Raw genomic sequence first — 19,408 nt, 5'->3', positions numbered from 1 at the left:
TTTTTTAAATCTGTTTAACTTTTTATTCTACTCTGTGAGATTTCCTTGAGTTTAAATTCCCAGCCCTTCTGTTGACCTTTTAGTTTCACTATCTTATTATAAACTTATTTTTATTGATTTTGCAGAGGAAGGGAGAGGGAGAAAGAAGTAGAAACATCAATGATGAGAATCATTGATCAGCTGCCTCCTGCATGCCCCTCCACCGGGGATTGAGCCCGAAACCTGGGCATGACCGGGAATCGAACTGTGACCTCCTGGTTCATGGGTTGACGCTCAACTATCGAGCCATGCCAGCTGGGCCAAACTTCTTTTTTATTATTTTCTTATAGTATTCCATTTTAGTTTTATCTTCTTTAATAACTGAGGCTATTAATAATAGCCATTTAAAAAAATTAAGTTGTCTCTGCTGTCTGCAATGTTACCTCTGAATTTTTTTTTTTATCTCTCTTGGCTATTCATTTAAAAGAATGAGGCACAAATAAATATATGGCTGTACGATCTGTTTGCTGAAAAAGTAATGTGAATGCATCATGTTTTTTCCAGCCCAGATGCTAATGTGTCTATTTTTTGATTAGTTATGTGTCAGCTACTTGCCCACTAAGGCAGTGATGACGAACCTATGACACGCTTGTCAGAGGTGACACGCGAACTCATTTTTTTGGTTGATTTTTCTTTGTTAAATGGCATTTAAATATATAAAATAAATATCAAAAATATAAATCTTGTTTTACTATGGTTGCAAATATCAAAAAATTTCTATATGTGACACAGCACCAGAGTTAAGTTAGGGTTTTTCAAAATGCTGACACGCCGAGCTCAAAAGGTTCGCCATCACTGCACTAAGGTTTACTTGATTCAAAGTAAGTCCCATTTGGGCTTCCGTTATGCGACAGCGTGATCTTTCTTGTAGCTTTCTCTGCTTCTGTTTCTTGTTGCTTCAGCACACTGGTCTGCAGATGCTTCCCATTATTGTGGTTATCATCACCACATGGATCGAGGTTTACTGAACTCCTAGACACTTAGCCACAATCCCGTTCTGTGTTGGTGGATGGACAGACTTTGTTTATGGAATCTGTTTGGTGTAAAGAAAGGTTCATAATGACCAAGCATTTCCACTTCTAGGTCTGTATATATCCTGAAGGTTTAAATACAGATATTCAAGCAAAAACGTATACATGGATGTTCATAGCAGTATTACAATAGCCAAAATATGGAAAGAGCTCAAATATCCATCAACTGATAAATGGATCAACAAAATGCGATACATATCCATAGAATGGAATATTATTAGGCCATAAAAGGAATGAAGCATTGGTGCATGCTACAATATGGTTGCTACAACATTGAAAACATTATGCTAAGTGAAAGTAACCAATCACAAAATGTTACATATCGTATGATTTTATTTATATGAAATATCCAGAACGGGCAAATAAAATGGAGCAAGAAGTAGACTAGAGGTTGCTTAGGAGTGTAATCAATAAAGTATCCAGGGTTTCTTTTTGAGGTACTGAAAATATTCCAAAATTGACTGTGTTGATGGTTGCACATATCTGTGAATATATGAAAAACCATTGAGTTGTACACTTTAAATAGGTGAATTGTATGGCATGTGAATTATCTACACTAATAAAAGAGAAACATGGTAATTAGTGTACGACCACTACCCTTTTCATTGGCTAATCAGTGTGTATATGCAAATTAACTGTCAGCCAAGATGGCGGCCGGCAGCCAGGCAGCTGGAAGCGAACATGAGGCTTGCTTGCTCCAGTGACTGCGGACTCCAACGTTCCCCGCCTCACTTGCCGGCCTCTCAGCTGCAACTCTAAGCAACTATGTACTATGTTGCAAATAAGAAGCTAAACAAAACCCCAGAAACCGGCTTTCATTCAGCCGGGCTTCCGGACCGCAACATTGTATTGATGTTTTCAGCAGTGAGGCCTCAGAGCTAAAGCTGGCCCAGAATAAAAAAAGAAAAAAGAAAAAAGGAGCGGTTGGGAGATTCAGTCACCCGCTTCCGGAAAACAGCCCTCAGCCCATCACCCAGACTGGCCAGGCACCCCAGTGGGGACCCCCACCCTGATCCAGGACACCCTTCAGGGCAAACCAGCCAGTCCCTACCCATGCACAAGACCTCTATCCTATATAGTAAAAGGGTAATATGCCTCCTGGCACCGGGATCAGCGGAGCAGCGAGGCTCCCAGCACCAGGATCAGCGTGACAGGGGGCAGCGCCCAAACCCCCTGATCAGCCAGTCCTGCTCTGTGCCTGATAGGGGGGAGCTCCCCAATCCCCTGATCGCCCTGTGGCTCTGTGTGTGACAGGGTGCGGCGCACCAACCCCCTGATCGGCCCTGCTCTGTGTGTGACAGGGTGCGGTGCCCCAACCCCCCCCCCCCCACACACACACACACACACACAGGCCCTGCTCTGTGTGTGACAGGGTAGAGCCATAACCTCTCCATTGGCCCTGCCCTGAGTGTGACAGTGGCGGCGCCCCAACCCCCTGATCGGCCCTGCTCTGTGGGTGATAGAGGGTGGCGCCCCAACCCCCCTCCACAGGCCTTGCTCTGTGAGTGACAAGGTAGAGCCATAACCTCTCCATTGGCCCTGCCCTGAGTGTGACAGGGTGCAGAGCCCCAACCCCCTGATCTGCCCTGCTCTGTGTGTGACAGGGGATGGTGCCCCAACTCCCCTATCGTCCCTACTCTGTGAGTGACACGGGGGAGCTCCTCAACCCCCTGATCGGCCCTGCTCTGTGCGTGACAGGGGTGAGCTCCCCAACCCCCTGATCGACCCTGCTCTGTGTGTGACAGGGTACGGAGCCCCAACCCGCCTGATGGGCCCTGCTCTGTGAGTGACAGGGGGCAGCGCCCCAACCCCCTGATCGGCCCTGCTCTGTGCGTGACAGGGGGCAGCGCCCCAACCCCCCAATCGGCCCTACCCTGAGCGTGACTCATTCAGCCGGGCTTCCGGACCGCAACATTGTATTGATGTTTTCAGCAGTGAGGCCTCAGAGGTGATAGAGGGTGGCGCCCCAACCCCCCTCCACGGGCCTTGCTCTGTGAGTGACAAGGTAGAGCCATAACCTCTCCATTGGCCCTGCCCTGAGTGTGACAGGGTGCAGAGCCCCAACCCCCTGATCTGCCCTGCTCTGTGTGTGACAGGGGGTGGTGCCCCAACTCCCCTATCGGCCCTACTCTGTGAGTGACGGGGGGAGCTCCTCAACCCCCTGATGGCCCTGCTCTGTGCGTGACAGGGGTGAGCTCCCCAACCCCCTGATCGACCCTGCTCTGTGTGTGACAGGGTACGGAGCCCCAACCTGCCTGATGGGCCCTGCTCTGTGAGTGACAGGGGCAGCGCCCCAACTCCCCAATCGGCCCTGCTCTGAGCCTGACCAGGGGCTGCACCTAGGGATTGGGGTGCCCTCTGCCACCCAGGAGCAGGCCTAAGCCAGCAGGTCGTTATCTCCCGAGGGGTCCCAGACTGCGAGAGGGCACAGGCCGGGCTGGGGGACTTCCCTCCCCCCCCCCCCCCCAGTGCACAAATTTTTGTGCACAGGGCCTCTAGTATTTCAATAAAGTTGTAGCCCTAGCTGGTTTTGCTCAGTGGATAGAATGTCAGCCTGTGAACTGAAGAGTCCTGGGTTCGATTCCTGTCAAGGGCACATACCAGGGTTGCAGGCTTGATCCCCAGTAGGGGGTGTGCAGGAGGCAGCTGATCAATGATTCTCTCTCATCATTGATGTTTCTATCTCTCTTTCCCTCTCCCTTCCGCCCTGAAATCAATAAAAATACAGTTTTTAAAAAAGCTATAAAAAATGTTCGCAAAGGTCTTGAACAGACTTCTAAAAGCTCTACCTATATATTGGGCTCTGCCTCCTTACATCCAAAGTCACATGACTGTATCTACTCCTGTTACTTATCTCTTTATGTGTTAAATGCTTGCTTTAATTTTCTTCAGTAGAGATTTTACCCCTATTACTTACCCTAGACTTTCAGGATCAAGGTCTGTCCCCGCCCCACCACCCATTTTTTTAAGTTTGTTCAAATTGTTGACATTTTTCACCTTTTATCCCTCAGCTGAAAATCCTGTGAAGGAATTATTTTTTTCTATCTCAGAACTCTAGCTGCTCTTTCAGATTTTGTGTTTGGCCTATATTCAGTAAATAATGTAAGTGTTAAAGCCACATATATTTAAAGTTAAAATGTAAATATCTTGGTTCATTCACTGTTGCTGATTTTATAAACTTGACGTTAAAAAAGATGTTGAGTAACAGACTTCAGGAGCTCTGGGTGAGAGTTTAGAGTTATTAAATTTCCTGCCTTCAGAGCTGTCATCAAGTTAGCAGTGGTTCATTTCCCTTGACCCTGAAATTCACATGAACTACCCCCGGGGTTATGGGGAACAGGAAGTTAGGAATGGCAGCTCTTGGTTCGATGACATTGAGAAGTGGTGATTTCATGCACTGAAGAGAAAACTTTAAAAATAATTGGCAAACGTCTCTTCCTTAGCCTTCCTGTTGACATTATTCCCCACCATGTATCTCTTTCATAATCTCTTCCCTTTCTCTTGGCATAGGCTTGTGTTCCCATGATTCTAGATTTTTTTCATCAAATTATCTTAATCAGAGATTTTTTGTTTAATTTTAAAATCTCTTTCTCAGTATATTTGTCATCAGGGTGCCATTCTTCTTGTCTTAAATGTATACAGACCAGACATCTGTCTCTTTCTCTCTCCCATTATTTCCTCCCTCCCTTTTCCCAAAGAACTCAGACCGTCTGGTATACTAGAATCTCTTACAATTCTCTTGGAAACTCTTATGGCCACTTTAAAAATCTACTGGTTCCAGCTTATTGTTTCTTGACTGCAGAGCAAAGGAGATCACCTTTATTTACCTGTGTCAGTTTTCAACTATATTCCTGTGGCTTCCTTTACCCCCTTCACCTGTAGTAACTAGGTGCCTCTCAGAGTCACCTCTCCTCTGTGCTCTGTGCTCTGCTTTTCTCATACTTGCCTGTGGCTGGACGTCACTTCTTGTTTTATACTTGTTGGATGCCAGAAGGTTAAGAAAAACCAGTTCATTGAATCTACCTTTTTTTATCTTAATATCTATTCTAATATGTTGTTTACTTAGTTAATATTTATAGAACCCTCACACTTCTTACCAACAAGTGTGCAGCAGAGCATTAAATTAAAGGATGAATAATTAACAAATTGTGGACCTCAGAAAATACTCAGACCTCTTTATTCATCTTACTAAAATAAATCTCTCCACAGGGTTTGAATTCATGGCCAAGAACAATTTCAAGCATAATGCAACAGACAAGTTCTTAATAAAGTCCTTGTATATTTTTATACTGCAGTGATCTAATTGTAGATATATCAGAGGCAACTCTTCAAATGGTATTTCAAAGTGGACTTTTATTTTAAAAATTAAAATAGCTATGTGATTTTTATTGTGAAAGAAATATAGATCAGATCCTCGAATAATATCATTTATTTAACATTGTTTAGTCATAACATTGATGAAAATAGGAACTTACCTCTTGTTTAAATCAACTAGCCTATCATTTCATTACAGTTTCAAGAACCTATTGACGTTACGTGAGGACTTACTGTATAAACATACTGTAGACAATTTTAAAGACTATATGAAAACTGGGAATGCAGACTGGTGCAGCCACTATGGAAAACAGTGTGGAGTTTCCTTACAAAATTAAAAATGGAACTGCCATTTGACCCAGTGATCCCACTTCTAGGAATATATCCTAAAAATCCCAAAACACCAGGAAGAATATATGCACCCTTATGTTCATAGCAGTGCTATCTACAATAGCTAAAATCTGGAAATAACCCAAGTGTCCATTAGTAGATGAGTGGATAAAAAGATGTGGTACATTTACACAATGGAATACTATGCAGCTGTAAAAAAAGAAGGATCTCTTGCCCTTTGAGACAGCATGGAGGGACCTGGAGATTATTATGCTAAGCATAATAAGCCAGTCAGAGAAAGACAAGTATCACAATGATCTCACTTATATGTGGAATATAATGAACAAAATAAACTGACAAAATAGATCAGAGACAATGAAGCATGTAATACACTGATGAATTTCAGAGGGAAGGGGGTGGGAAGAGATTAACCAAAGAGCTTATATGCATATATGCATAACCCATGGGCAGATAATAGTTTGGTGAAGGCCTGGGGAGGAGGCAGGAGCAGGGTGGAGGGGGTCAATGGGGGGACAAAGGGGACATCTGTAGTATTTTCAACAATAAAGATAAATAAATAAAAAGACTATACAAAAACTTGACTAGAAGCCATCTAGCTTATTGACTTTTGAATATGTAGCACTCAGAACTATTTTTTATGTCTATGCATATCTATATATATCTGTGTTAAAAGCAGATTTGTTTATGACAACTATTTTAATATCGATAGAGGAGTCAATTTAGATTTTGTAACAAAGGAAAATGGCTGTAGTAGATTAGAATGGAAGGTGTACAACAGCTAGGAAAATAAGTCCATGTTAACTGTGAAGGAAAACAAAATGAAGACAATCTGTAAATACATTATTAAATCCAGTCTACCATATGATTTGAGTTGAAAAATGACATAAGCACAGTATAAAAACCTCTGTACCTTATAAACTCCCTAGAAAGTTGTCTGGAGTCTATGCTATGAAATGCCTGGTAGATGAGATTCTACAACACAATTAAGTGGCTCTGCTTTTTCCTTTCTGAAAATGAAAATTATACTGTTGTTTCCCATAATAGAAGTAATTGTGAAAAATATTCAGAAACTAAAAACCCAAAAGAAGAAAATCACTCATAATTCCATAGACAAAAATATATCATTACAGACTTTTATAATTCAATTTTTATAAAATTAGAATATTATAAATGCTTCTTATAGCTCTGTACTATTTAACTAGATTTTGTGAGCATCTCTCATGCCAATACATTCAGTTCTATATAATATTTAATGGCTAAATAGTGTTCTACTTTAGAATGTACACTAGTTTACTCAAATAGTCTTCTAGTTAGGTTGTAATCCAGTTTTAGCTGTTCTCTATAGTGCTGTGATGGACAGTCTCACACATTCTTTGCATACGTTTATGCTTATTTTTTTTAGGATAAACATTGTTGGGTCAGAGAGGGTTTATGCATTTTTCACCTGGTTTTCAAACTGGCCACTAAAAAGGAATAATACATTTATTTTTACATGCAAGATAGGCTCAGTTTATGACACATTCTGTACTGTACTGCAGTGTTAGTGCGACTTCAGTAATACACAAAGTCACCCCACTGAACTTGTATTATGATGGAGTTTGTTTTGTATTCGAATTCTACATGTTAGATGAGTTGTGTTAAGTCCAGCAGTGAGGGAATTGTTTACAGTTGCAACTTGGATTGCATGATACTCGTTTTGAAAAGCCGGACTTTGCAGAGAGCAGTTAAACTGTGACACTGTGTGTCCTTATCCTGTTGTAAAGGGGCTTAGTCATAGTGCATGATCCTTTCTCCTCTCAGATGAGTGACCGAGGAGGTGGTGTTCCGCTGAGGAAAATCGACAGGCTCTTCAACTACATGTACTCAACTGCACCCCGGCCGCGGGTCGAGACGTCCAGAGCAGCACCCCTGGTATGTGATCAAGAAATAATGAAGTGCGTCGTTGTGAATTGCCAAAAAAATCACATTAGTTGCCAAATAAATCAGTTAAGCCACTGTGTAGGGCACACCCCAAGGAAGAAGGGAAGCCGTTAGGAAAAAAACACTTTCCTCTAAATTTAAATAGCGTTAAATTTTGGTTATTTTTTTCTTTTGATTGAAGAGCACAAGACACAGAGTATTGTTTTGGAGGTCTCGCTGCCAAGCTTGATAGTGATATGTCAGTAGTTTTCCTGTGGTAAACTGCGTTCGATAGACTGTTTCTAAGGTGAAGACTAAATTAGCAGTTTTACTGGTATTTGGTCAACACTGATTTTATCTTCATTGTTGATTTTTTCCCCTCAAGTACTTATGATAGAAAGATCTCATATTCTAGATTCAGAAATAAGACTAGAGTTCTGATCAATTTAATCATCGACCTGGAAATGGCTCCAATTATAATCATTTTGCTGGTATTCTTTATTCATCTTAATAGTCATCTATTTTCAGGTTTAATCAAATTAGCTTTTGAATTGACTCTATCCATGTTCTCCAACTGCCAGAAGAGCGCTTTGCCAAATCTCTAACCTGTAATTCTGGAAGAACTGTTGTTCTAAGCTTGGAATCTTTTCTGGCACAGGCACTGGTGTTGTCATGACGAAACACAGTATATGATGGATCTGTTTTAGACTCTACGGAGTTACTATAAGGACTTTGTTATAATAGTTTTACTTGTTAGGCAGCACAAATTCTGTAGCTACAACTGTAAGGTTGTTCATGTCTTACAAAGCTTGTACAGTATTAGTATAGTAATGAGCTGCTCAAATGGTGAACATGGTGACTGGGGTAGGCATCCATGTGCCCGGGACAGATGAGGTCAAATAATAAACACGGGCATCTTCTTAGAGTCTGATTTTACTCTAGAAATTAGGGGAGAGAAGGGATAGACTGCTTTTGTAGTAAACAAATACTGTAGAATATTTTTGGAGAGCAGCATAGCATATCAGTCCAGATTGCAGATCCAAACGGTCTGGTTCCATTCCTGACTTCACTACATTTTCGCTGTGTAGCTTTGGGAAAATTATGGACCTTTTAATACCCTAGTTTCTTCAACTTTAAAAATCAAGTTATTGTAAGGGCTGACATTTAATGTATGTAAAAATACCTTTGAGAGTGCCTGGCACAAAGTCAATGATATAAGTGTTTGTTGTTTAGGATGCAGAATTTATGTGAATTTTTAAGAAAATAGAAGGCCTGACATGGCACAGGCTCCCCTGTGAGCTACACAGCGGGAAGCCTTGTTATTACTAAGGGAAGACTGTTGTTAAGCTCTTTCTGAGCCTTCTTCCCGAGGCCATGACCACTTTGTAAGTGGACCCCGTAAGCAAGCCCTGGGGCGGCTGGAGAAAGACTGCCTGACGGCACAGGAGTGGCCATCTTGTCTGCCTGACTCCTGAGGGCTTCATCCGTGTGAATATAATGAATGTAGTACGGACACCTACATGGTGGAATATCTTCACACTGTCAACCCGCTGAGAGGACCACACGTTTCTCTTCCAGATCTCCTTGTCATCAGCTAGCTATCCAGTTGCACTTTGTCCAGCCTGTTTGCCACCTGTGAATCCATGGAGGTGCTGCACCTCAAGTTCTGCCCACGGGTAGGACTTGCTCCTGCCCTGGGAGAGGTTGTGGTGAAAGGGCAGCCCACTTCTGGCTGGTGCCAGCATCCAGTGCAGATCCAGCAGTGGGCCAGGCCCATGCTGGCTTTCTTGTCTGTGATTTTCTCTAGGGGAAGCCCCACAAGTCCGTAGGTGTGGTTGAGGGAGAGGTCAGGCCATGGCATCCTGAGCCACCTGCTCATGCAGTTTCCTTGGGGCCGTTTCTGGAACTAATTAATGTATTAGGGTCCCAACAGAAAAAAGAGCTCATTCAAATTATGAGCTCTTTTTCATTCAAATTTGAGGAAGGCTTATTTACAAAAAGACAGAATACAGAGCTATGAGGAGGGAGAGTACAGGAATCCAGGGCCAGCAGCAGTAGAGCTGTCACCACCCAGAATCAACGGGAGATGGAGGAGAAGCCAGCAGACCCAGAAAAGGGGAAGGTTGCAGAGCAGCTGCTTAGTAACAAGGAGCCCATCTGCCGAAAGGAAGCAACCTCGGGCAGAAGGAATCCAGGGGAGTGAGTACCCTGACTTGACTCCCTCTGCACTCCTACTGGGCTCCCCATTGGCTGTACCCACTGGAGGCAGGTGATTGGGAATCCATGGCCATCACCATTCAGGTCAGCCTCCCAGGGCAAGGAGACATGTGGAGAACAGGTAGTTGATTTGGAGGAGTGAATAGACACTCCGGTTAGTAAAATCAAGGAATAGTGGTGGAGATAGATGAAGCTGGAGCCTGGGTTTGTGAATAGCCTGATTGCTGAATCCACATAAGCTCTCAACTGAAGTGCTATATGGAATGCCATTGAACTTGTCATTTGGTGATAAAAACCGTTTTTACATTTATCTAAATGTTTTGCTTGTATTAAAGAATTGGTGGGATTTATCCAGGTAAAGAAGGCCATTCAACAGTGGGAACAGGATGAACAAAGACACGAAGATAAAAAATAGCATATGTTTGAAGAACTTGAGAGCAGGAGATTTAGTTCAGCTGGACTGGAAAGTGGGAGGCAGAGACCTGATCTTATCGGGGCTTGAAAGCTCTTTGTAGAAGCCTGGGTTTTTATTTCAAGCCAACGGGTGAGGGAGGGGCTGTGCTTTGAAGATTTGTAAGCAGGGAAGTGACCTGTAGGTGAGAATTAAGAAAGTAGAGCTGTTATGGATCCCTCCAGATTCAGAACACAGGCTGGAAGTTCATGGTATAAAGTCACAAGATATATCTGATAGGCCCCACAAGGCTTTTTCTACTCTTGCTAAAAGAGAGAACATGTTTTATATGATACTGCCCAAAGCAGTATTGGGATACTGTAGAGCAGGCCAACAAAGAAAAGCAACATGCTTTTTCAGATCCCCTCTCCCCAAGTCATTTTATAGTAGAAAGAAGAACGAAGACTTCTAGTGACGGGAGGGGAGTGGCCTAATGTAGGACTCAGCTGGGCTCCAGCCTGATCTTTCAAAATACTTAGGTATTAGCATTTCTGATAGCCTGGGATACTCTGTAGCATAGAATTTCAGAATTTCGTTTTCCTCACACAACAGGCTGGTTTTGGCTATGGATTGCCCATCTCCCGTCTTTATGCTCAGTACTTCCAAGGAGACCTGAAGCTGTATTCCCTCGAGGGCTATGGGACAGATGCAGTGATCTTCATTAAGGTAGTAACTACAGCTTTCTTGAGTGAATGAGACTTCTTTTGATAAGAGGAAAAGGTGCCAATATTTAACAATAATGTAAAATTTCCTCTAATTCATGCTATTTAAATAGACATATATAGTTTTTAATATAGGACCTCATCTTTTTTGACAAATGATCTCCTTGACTCTAGGAAAAGAAATGCTTATATGTAATGATCAGGACTATGGTTGTTAATTTTAAAAAAGTTGGGTTAAAGTGGGGAATCATAAAAAGTTTTGTCTTATAAATTTAATTTTAACATAAAACTCATGAATGGGCATTGATCCACCAATCTTTTGATCTATTGCCCAAGACCTTTCTTTGGGTCTGCAGTTTCAGTATCTTCCTTTCGGAAGGTGTACAGTGCGTTTTTTTGAGGTTTATTTTTAAAAAGAACCAAGTACATAATCCTTTTTTATTTGTATGCAGTCCTTTAAAAATGTCTTCTGACTCTGATTTGACAGCAATTTTTATGTGACTTTCCTTCATGAGTTTTTCCAAAATATTCATCTTAATTTTCAAAGAACCCTTCCCCGCTTTGGCAACACTTTAAGTCAGCGGTTCTCAACCTGTGGGTCGCGACCCCTTTGGGGGTCGAACGACCCATTCACAGGGGTCGCCTAAGACCATCGGGAAACACATATATAATTACATACTGTTTTTGTGATTAATCACTATGCTTTAATTATGTTCAATTTGTAACAGTGAAATTGGGGGTCACCATAACATGAGGAACTGTATTAAAGGGTCACGGCATTAGGAAGGTTGAGAACCACTGCTTTAAGTAATACCTGATTGGATTATGTATTTACAATAACAAATAACATGGCATAAACAGATTTGGGAACAAGCACAGGAGACTCTTGGTGAGCCTGTAGCTCACTTGGTGGGAGCAGAGGCACTGAGCCTATTGGCCTTGGATGTTCTATGTGTTTATGCAGAGATCAGTATATTGTCCAGGGATGGAGAACACTGAGCCCCATCAATCCACTGAATTGGTTAAAAATGTTGGTACCTATTTAGTGGCTCTAGTTTCTTATTCTGGCCACTAGATGGCACCTGTTTTACAGGAAATGCTGAAGACTATATTGGAAAAAATACATTTATCTGAAAAGGTTAAATTCTTTCAAGATAATAATTCTTTCTCTTTTCCTTTTTTAAACCATCTCAATTGTAAGGAACTTAAAAAGGGCAACGCGAAGGCAATATTTTTATCATTACATGTAACATCTTTGATCCAGTCTATAAGATCAAGTGGTGCTAGCATTTCTGGCACAAAGAGAATATATAGGTGTAAGGTTTTTAGTTCCATTTTGGAAAAAATAGATGACAAGAAGTCTTATAGAATCATTAAAATCATCAATGTTAAATACCTTCCTTAGCATTATTAGAGTGAAATTTATAGTTCAATATTTTTTACATCTTGGGGAATGCCTATGTAAAATTAAGTGTGAAATTCTTTTGAAGAAGATAATGAGGAACATAGTTTATTTCAAGTTCCAGTGACTTACATGAAGGTAAAAAGAATAGTGAATTAATGCAATGTTATGTTGGAAACATGAACTTATGCATGATGCAGAAACACATGTGCTGTAACTGACATTGGTGGCCCTAATGGCAGGAGGAAAAGACAGAGGGTCAAACCCAGGGCCAAGAATGGTTCATGTGAAAGCCAAGAGGCCTTAGACATAGTTTTATATTTATTGATAATAATACTATGTTGAATTTTTTAAAGTACAGTGACTATACTGAAAAAATGTATTTATTCTAATAAATAATTAAAATAGAGTTCATTAAGTGATTGTACCATTATATATTAAGGTACATATGTCAGTTTTTGTGCTTTTATACTTACATGACTTTTAAATGAACCAACTTCTGTTCTGGGTCATGTCTTAGAAGAGGCATCTATTACACTTGTGTAAAATTTCAACCCAGTGGCATCCAGGCTGCCTGGACAATTACCGCAAGCAACAAATTTAGTCAACGTGCACACCAGGCAGTGCCATAGACTCAGTCAATAATACGTTTCAAGTATGTACACGACTTAAAAACGTGTGGGGACAGTGTTCTGATGAATAAAATTCATAGCCAATATAGTATTGTTTAATTTGTAGTCATCTTTTTGCCACTGTATGTTTTCTTAAATACTGGATCCTAAAAACACGCCAGACTTAGGTCCTGCTTTTCTTTCAGGCTCTGTCAACAGAATCAATAGAAAAACTCCCAGTGTATAACAAAGCTGCCTGGAAGCATTACAAAACCATCCATGAAGCTGATGACTGGTGTGTCCCCAGTAGAGAACCAAAGGACATGACAACGTTCCGCAGTGCCTAGACACACTTGGACCCCTAGGAAATCCAAATGTGGCTTTTGTATTAAATTTGGAGGGGATGGTGTTTAGAACTATATTATACCAAATATTCCGTGTCCTTTTCACACCTATTTGGATAGAATAAACGAAAACTGAATTCCGTTTATGCCTATTAAACCTCCTCAAGGATAAAACTGTACCTATTTGACACTTATATTTTCACAGTTAAGTGAACATATTTTTAAACAACCGTAGTTTTGGTCAACTTTTCCCTTTATGGTAGACTTCTTTGGGTTTCTACAGGAAGCTGAGTGGTTTTGTAAAATACCTTTCATTTTTCATGTGTGTCTGCTGGAACATTTTTTTAGTAACACTGATTAGCTAGTTAACCATTTTCCTGTTATTGGCAGGAGTTCTGCCTTCCTTTACTTAGTGGCAGCTGTAGTAAGATGGTCTTCATGTTTACCATGAAGTGCTAACTACAAGTAAAGCAGAAACAGTTGTCCTGTTAGTATAGATCCACACACCTTAAAGCTTCAATGCATTATCTTAGCTCTGAAGTTACTTTAAAATTTTATTGCAAAGGATTATAATGACTAGTTCCCTATGGATCTGAGCCTAGATTGAGGGCAGTCTACTTTGAATGTGCTTGTGACGAGCAGGAGGAGAAATTTTTATACTGAAAACTAACTAGCAGCTGCTAACATTCTGGAGAAGAAATTGTAGGCAAAACAGTGAGTCCCAAAACCTGAACCATTGATTATTGAGATTACTTGGGGGAGCTTTTGAGAAAGAGCTTTTCTGGTTCCTACTCCAGACATACTGAATTACTCTCCTAAAATGCTGCCTCAGTGAGTCTGACGCATCACCTACTTAGGGAATCGTTCTTTTAAAGTGACTAATGATGATACCACATTTACTAAAGGAACAGAGATCTTCAGGTTTTAGTTTTCACCTCTACAAAGGTCAGACTTCTAGACGGTAGGAGTGACAAACTGAATCTCAAGCCTGGTGCACTTGGAAGCATAATTTGAAGCAGGAGACAAAATGACAACTGGGGAATAGTAGGTAACCGAAGGATCAGAACCATAAACGCACGTCTTGGCAAAGGACATATACTTTATAAGAAATATCTAGACTTTGTTATCAGGAAAAAGCCAGTTGGGGCTTATGACAGCAATCCTTTGCATTTGCATGGTAATTTATAATCTACAGATACTTGGGAATATCATGGTAACTCTATTGGGCTTTAAAACAAAGGGACACAGAGCAGGTGGTGTCACCCTTGTGTTGAGACTCAGAGTGTGGCCCAAGTTGCCCAGAATCGGAGCTGGGGCCCAGGCTGTGTCTGCGGGCCACCAGTCAGCCGCCGGGTCTGGGAGACCAGGAAGTTAGGAGATGGTTTAGTGATACCTCATCTTCTTTTAAGGTGACAAGGAAATACATTGAAAATAAATGTTAAAGTAAGATTAAAAATGTTTGAAGAACAGCTTTACTACTTAAATGGGGGAACTTTATCTGGAAAATACATTGAGTTGAAACACTTCATTCTCAAAAGCATTCTATAAGTTTAACAATTCAATATTTAAGTTTGTAAAGTGGGAGGGTTGCTGAAAGGCAGTTAGTCTAGAACCCTGATTGGAGAGAGGATGATTCTTGGAGGTGTTTTTGCAGGGGCTAATTCACAAATCTGAGCAAATGTTGGAAAAAAAGATCTTTTGCCTAACCTATTGTTCCTTTATTATGGATTTTGTGAAAAACAATAGGGTATGCTAATAGATGATGTTATTAGTGCAATGTGCCTGGGAGGCAGCGGTGTCTGTGGTGCCCCGGGCTCTGGGGGGAGAGGAGGGTAATGGGGAGGCGACAGTAGTAGGAGCCTGTCTAAACCAAGGCAGCCGCCTGGCGACCTTTTTGGCCTCCTCCCCTCAGGCCCGGGATCCCTCCCCTCTCTGGCTGCTTCCCGCCCACAGCTGTGCAGACACCTCCGCCAGAGTCTTGTTTCAGGGAGCGAAAAAGTAGTTCAGGAGCCCCACCTACCAACCCACCATCGCCCCCAGGACCCCAGAAAAAATAATTACACGTTTCTTGTAATGACAAAATATTTTAGAATTTTTGAATCAAAATTTCTACTTTCTTTCCTAAATGAGACATTTGTACAACTGACATAAACTTGATGTTTTTACTTATGACTCTTCTTCTCACCCATCCCAATTTAAACCCACATTTAAAGTTTTACCTCTATATTTAATAGCTAAGAAATCGTGTTTGAAAGGAAAAGTGAAATCTTTTTCTTTAGCTTCTTTTTAAAGTATAATAGCTCTTTGTTATTGTGGTAATGGACGGAAAATTACATATAAAACTATTTGGAGGGAAGATTTTTGCTAGTTGGTTTTAAATAATTAAAAACTGAAATGTTTTCAGATTTTTTTACTCTTTTGCCCATTAACATTTAATGTGATGCTATGTAGATACGAAAATATACTGAAGGATAGGAATTGATACTAAGTGGTTTTTATAACATGGGCATTTAATGAATGTGCCAACATTTTTTAGGAAAAACTGCAAAAATATTCTGCTCTATACTCAAAATACTGGCTGGCTTTAGATATACTCAATAGCAATCACCTTCTTGTACTGTGAAGATGTTGAAGTGGAAGTCTACCAGGTTATTTTATAAAATGTGTTGTGAATGGCAATAAACTGAAAACATGGAACAGTTCTTATTTTGAAAATTAAATTGGGACAGTTTGGGTTTTGAAAATATAATCATGTCTTTCAAATAAAAGTTTTACATCATCAAGGGTCAACATTCTGTAAAATTCAAAAAGTTGTAGCTAGGTGGCTTGCACTAAACTTCACTATCTTCAGTTAGAGGAAGTGTTTGGAACTTAGCTTTCCAATGCATATTATTCTAATGGAGAAAGACAGAGGAGAGTTTTTTAAGATAGGAGTTAATGCTAGATTTTCATTATCCAAACATCCACCGATGACTTACTGCATAAATGAATATGTTGTGTGATTTTAAAAAAATGTTTTATTGATTTTTTTTTACAGAGAGGAAGGGAGAGGGATAGAGAGTCAGAAACATTGATGAAAGAGAAACATCAATCAGCTGCCTCCTGCACACCCTCTACTGGGGATGTGCCCACAACCAAGGTACATGCCCTTGACTAGAATCAAACCTGGGACCCTTCAGTCTGCAGGCCAAAGCTCTATCCACTGAGCCAAACTGGTCAGGGCTGTTGTGTGATTTTTGAAAGGTTGTATTTAAGTGCTCTCTGAGTAACTTTACACTAAATAAGTAAGTAGAGTCCTGGTGCATGAATTTGTGTACGGGTGGGGTCCCTCGGCCTGGCTGGATCGAGGCCTATCAGGGGTCCCGGCCAGCCGGGACGAGGAGCCGTGGGAGGTTGGCTGTGGGAGTGCACTAACCACCAGGGGGCAGCTCCTGCATTGAGTGTCTGCCCCCTAGTGGTCAGTGCATGTCATAGTGACTGATTGGTCATTCCGGTCGTTCAGGCCTAATGGTCGCTTAGGCTTTTATAAATATAGATTTTGAAAAGGCCTGTAAAGAGCTAATCAGAGAGGAAGTCAGAAATCAGTCACCCAATTTCAGTTTATGTCTTCAATTGCTGTGACATGAATGTGTCATTTTAACAGATGAATAATCAGGATTGAGATAGCTCATTTGCAAACATGGCTTTTGCTGGAGGAACTTTTTATCATATATGATTAACTTTTGGCTGCAATAATTAACTTTCTTACAGTGTAGCCAAATGTGCTTGAAAAAATACTATAATATGGTGTGTCAACAAAGAATACCTCACTGGTTTGGTTATTTCTGGCATTTTTAAACTATTGCACCTTTTGTTCCATTTACATGTTTGGAAAAAATTATACATTATATTGCCCCCTTTTTACTAGAGTCTTCCCGTTCCTTTAGTCAACACTAACCACTTTAACTGCGAAGGACAAGATTGGCAGTTTTTGCTACAAAACTTCAGTCTTTTTTATCTTGTCTTAGAAAAGCTGTTGTTTATGTTGAGGAATAGGACAGCTATATTTTACTCGGTCAAATTAGAGACTTTTGAGCAAAAATATACAATTTTTATTCTAGTAGATAAACCAGAGAAACTTCCATTTGAGTGTTGTCTTCATCCAGGAGTTACTTTCTGAAAGTTTGGAAGTATAATTCCTACAGTTGTCACATAGACTATTGTCAGAAATTTGGTAGTTTTTATTTGAAATGTTGACAAATTTTTAAAAAGATGAAAAATTCCTTTAGGGAACATTTATGAAGCCAGGGCTTTTTAAAATTTAACTCAAATATAAAAAGCCACAGCATGTTTGCCATTGTCTTATAGTAAGATGTCTTCCATTATGGTATTCAAACACTGGGACTAAAAAGACAACATATAAACAGCATACTCAGATGGCTTTTCTAGATCATAGAATTAAATTTCTCTTTCCCCATATCATTTAAGAGTCACTCAGTTGATTGGATCCCATTTTTAGAAAGTTTGGAAGCTCCCTAGATAATTGACATTTTCATAAGCCACATTAAATGATATCATTTTGAATTTCTATAATGAAAAACACAAGTCAGTCCCAAATCGTGGAAGGCTATTGTGACTTAATTACAATAGGCAAAACTATTTTTTTGTTTTTGCTTCAGACCTATGTTTTCTAAAGGAATAAAGTTAATAATGGGTGTTTTTTAGATGGCACACTGCATGCACTGTTAATTTCCACTCAGCAGATAGCAGCACTTGATTTCAATTCAAAGAGAAAGTTATAGGGATGCTCTGTGTAATGCTATGACAAGTCCACCCAGAAAATGACTCTCAAGTAAAAACTGAACACAGTCGAATGGAAGAGTCTCTGGTTGTCCTTAGAAGGGGGGGACATTGTGGTACTATAGTCAAGAACCTCTAACAAGATAAAAGACAGCTTTTACTACCTGTCAGCATAAACAACCGGCCTTTTTTCCTGTTGAGTACCATATTAAACACAATCTGAAATTTTACTTGCTATAAAGGAAATAAGATTTGTGTTTTTCTCTAACTTTTCTCAGAAGCATTATAAATGAAGTGAATTTGATTTACTGCAGTTTGCAGTGTTATTGCTGCAGGCACTAAGCTACCCACTGTACTCTATAAAGACCACAAACAAAGACATTCTTCAAAACAACCCAAAGACATAAAAGGAAGCACTCCTGGATGCTAGGTATGTAAAATGGGTACATACATTTCCTTAAATGCTCATCATCGGAAGGCATGATTTATTCTGCTGTTTCTATTTGCAATATTGTTCCAAAAGTAACCCGAATTACTCATCCCACACATGTACTAGGCCCTGAGCTCAATCTGTACTAGTAGTTTTCTAATGATGAGTATGAGTCACCATCTGCATTCACTTTCAATTTATAACTTTCCAGCTGAATTATCTCTTGTCCATCTATATCTTTGTTGTGAATTCTGTAACCTATTATTTCAGGTTTATGTCTATTCAACAGTGGTTCTTGATGTCTTCTCTGAAATGGGTTACTGCGTCACTGATTGCTTGTCGCTCTTGTTCTGTAGTTATCACTTGACAGACAGATTGGTGTCCAGAGTGTTTCGGCATCCCAGCCCCTAATGCCCCTAGAACCCTGAGCACAACACCTTGGAGGTCCCGGCACCAGCCACGTGTTCTCGTCACACCCAGGTTTTTGTAACATGTCTTCCCTTTCGTTCTGCAGCCCTGGATGGAACTGAGAACTTATGTTCATGCAATTATTAATATTTGGATTACTTTATAATTGCCTCTTTGCTCTTTTAGTTTCTTACCATTTGTATAATCAATTCTCTGCTCCAAATCTCCTATTCAAAATACTTCATTTGTGTCTTCCATATTATCCCTGACCAATTCAGCTATAAACATAAAAATACAAATTTGAAGTATTATTTAAATACTTTATTGAAGAAGGTTTTTACTTTCTAGACTCCATATATGATTTCAAGTAAAACACTTGTTATAGTCTTGGGATTTGGGTAGTATAAAAACTGAATCATTTACCTTTAATCTGATTATATATATATATATATATATATATATATATATCC

At 40.3% G+C, this 19,408-nt stretch overlaps 1 protein-coding gene across 2 annotated transcripts in view; it reads left to right on the top strand.

The window, feature by feature from the left end:
* The window catches only part of PDK1 (pyruvate dehydrogenase kinase 1), a 33,372-nt gene extending 17,354 nt beyond the window's left edge, over positions 1-16,018 (top strand). The window contains exons 9-11 of one of the 2 annotated variants that reach the window (XM_070422747.1): positions 7,536-7,646; positions 10,855-10,968; positions 13,184-16,018. In XM_070422747.1, coding sequence (XP_070278848.1) covers positions 7,536-7,646; positions 10,855-10,968; positions 13,184-13,324 — 366 coding nt within the window. In that variant the 3' untranslated portion in view covers positions 13,325-16,018. The remainder of the gene's footprint in view (positions 1-7,535; positions 7,647-10,854; positions 10,969-13,183) is intronic. The other variant, XM_070422748.1, reaches the window with a different exon arrangement.
* The last annotated feature ends 3,390 nt before the right edge of the window (positions 16,019-19,408 follow it).

Source organism: Myotis yumanensis, unplaced genomic scaffold (genome assembly GCF_028538775.1).
Source record: "Myotis yumanensis isolate MYYU_CA2020_CCGP unplaced genomic scaffold, mMyoYum1.0.hap1 SCAF_8, whole genome shotgun sequence".
NCBI classification, from domain to species: domain Eukaryota; kingdom Metazoa; phylum Chordata; class Mammalia; order Chiroptera; family Vespertilionidae; genus Myotis; species Myotis yumanensis.
This window is presented reverse-complemented; position numbering and strand designations above follow the sequence as displayed.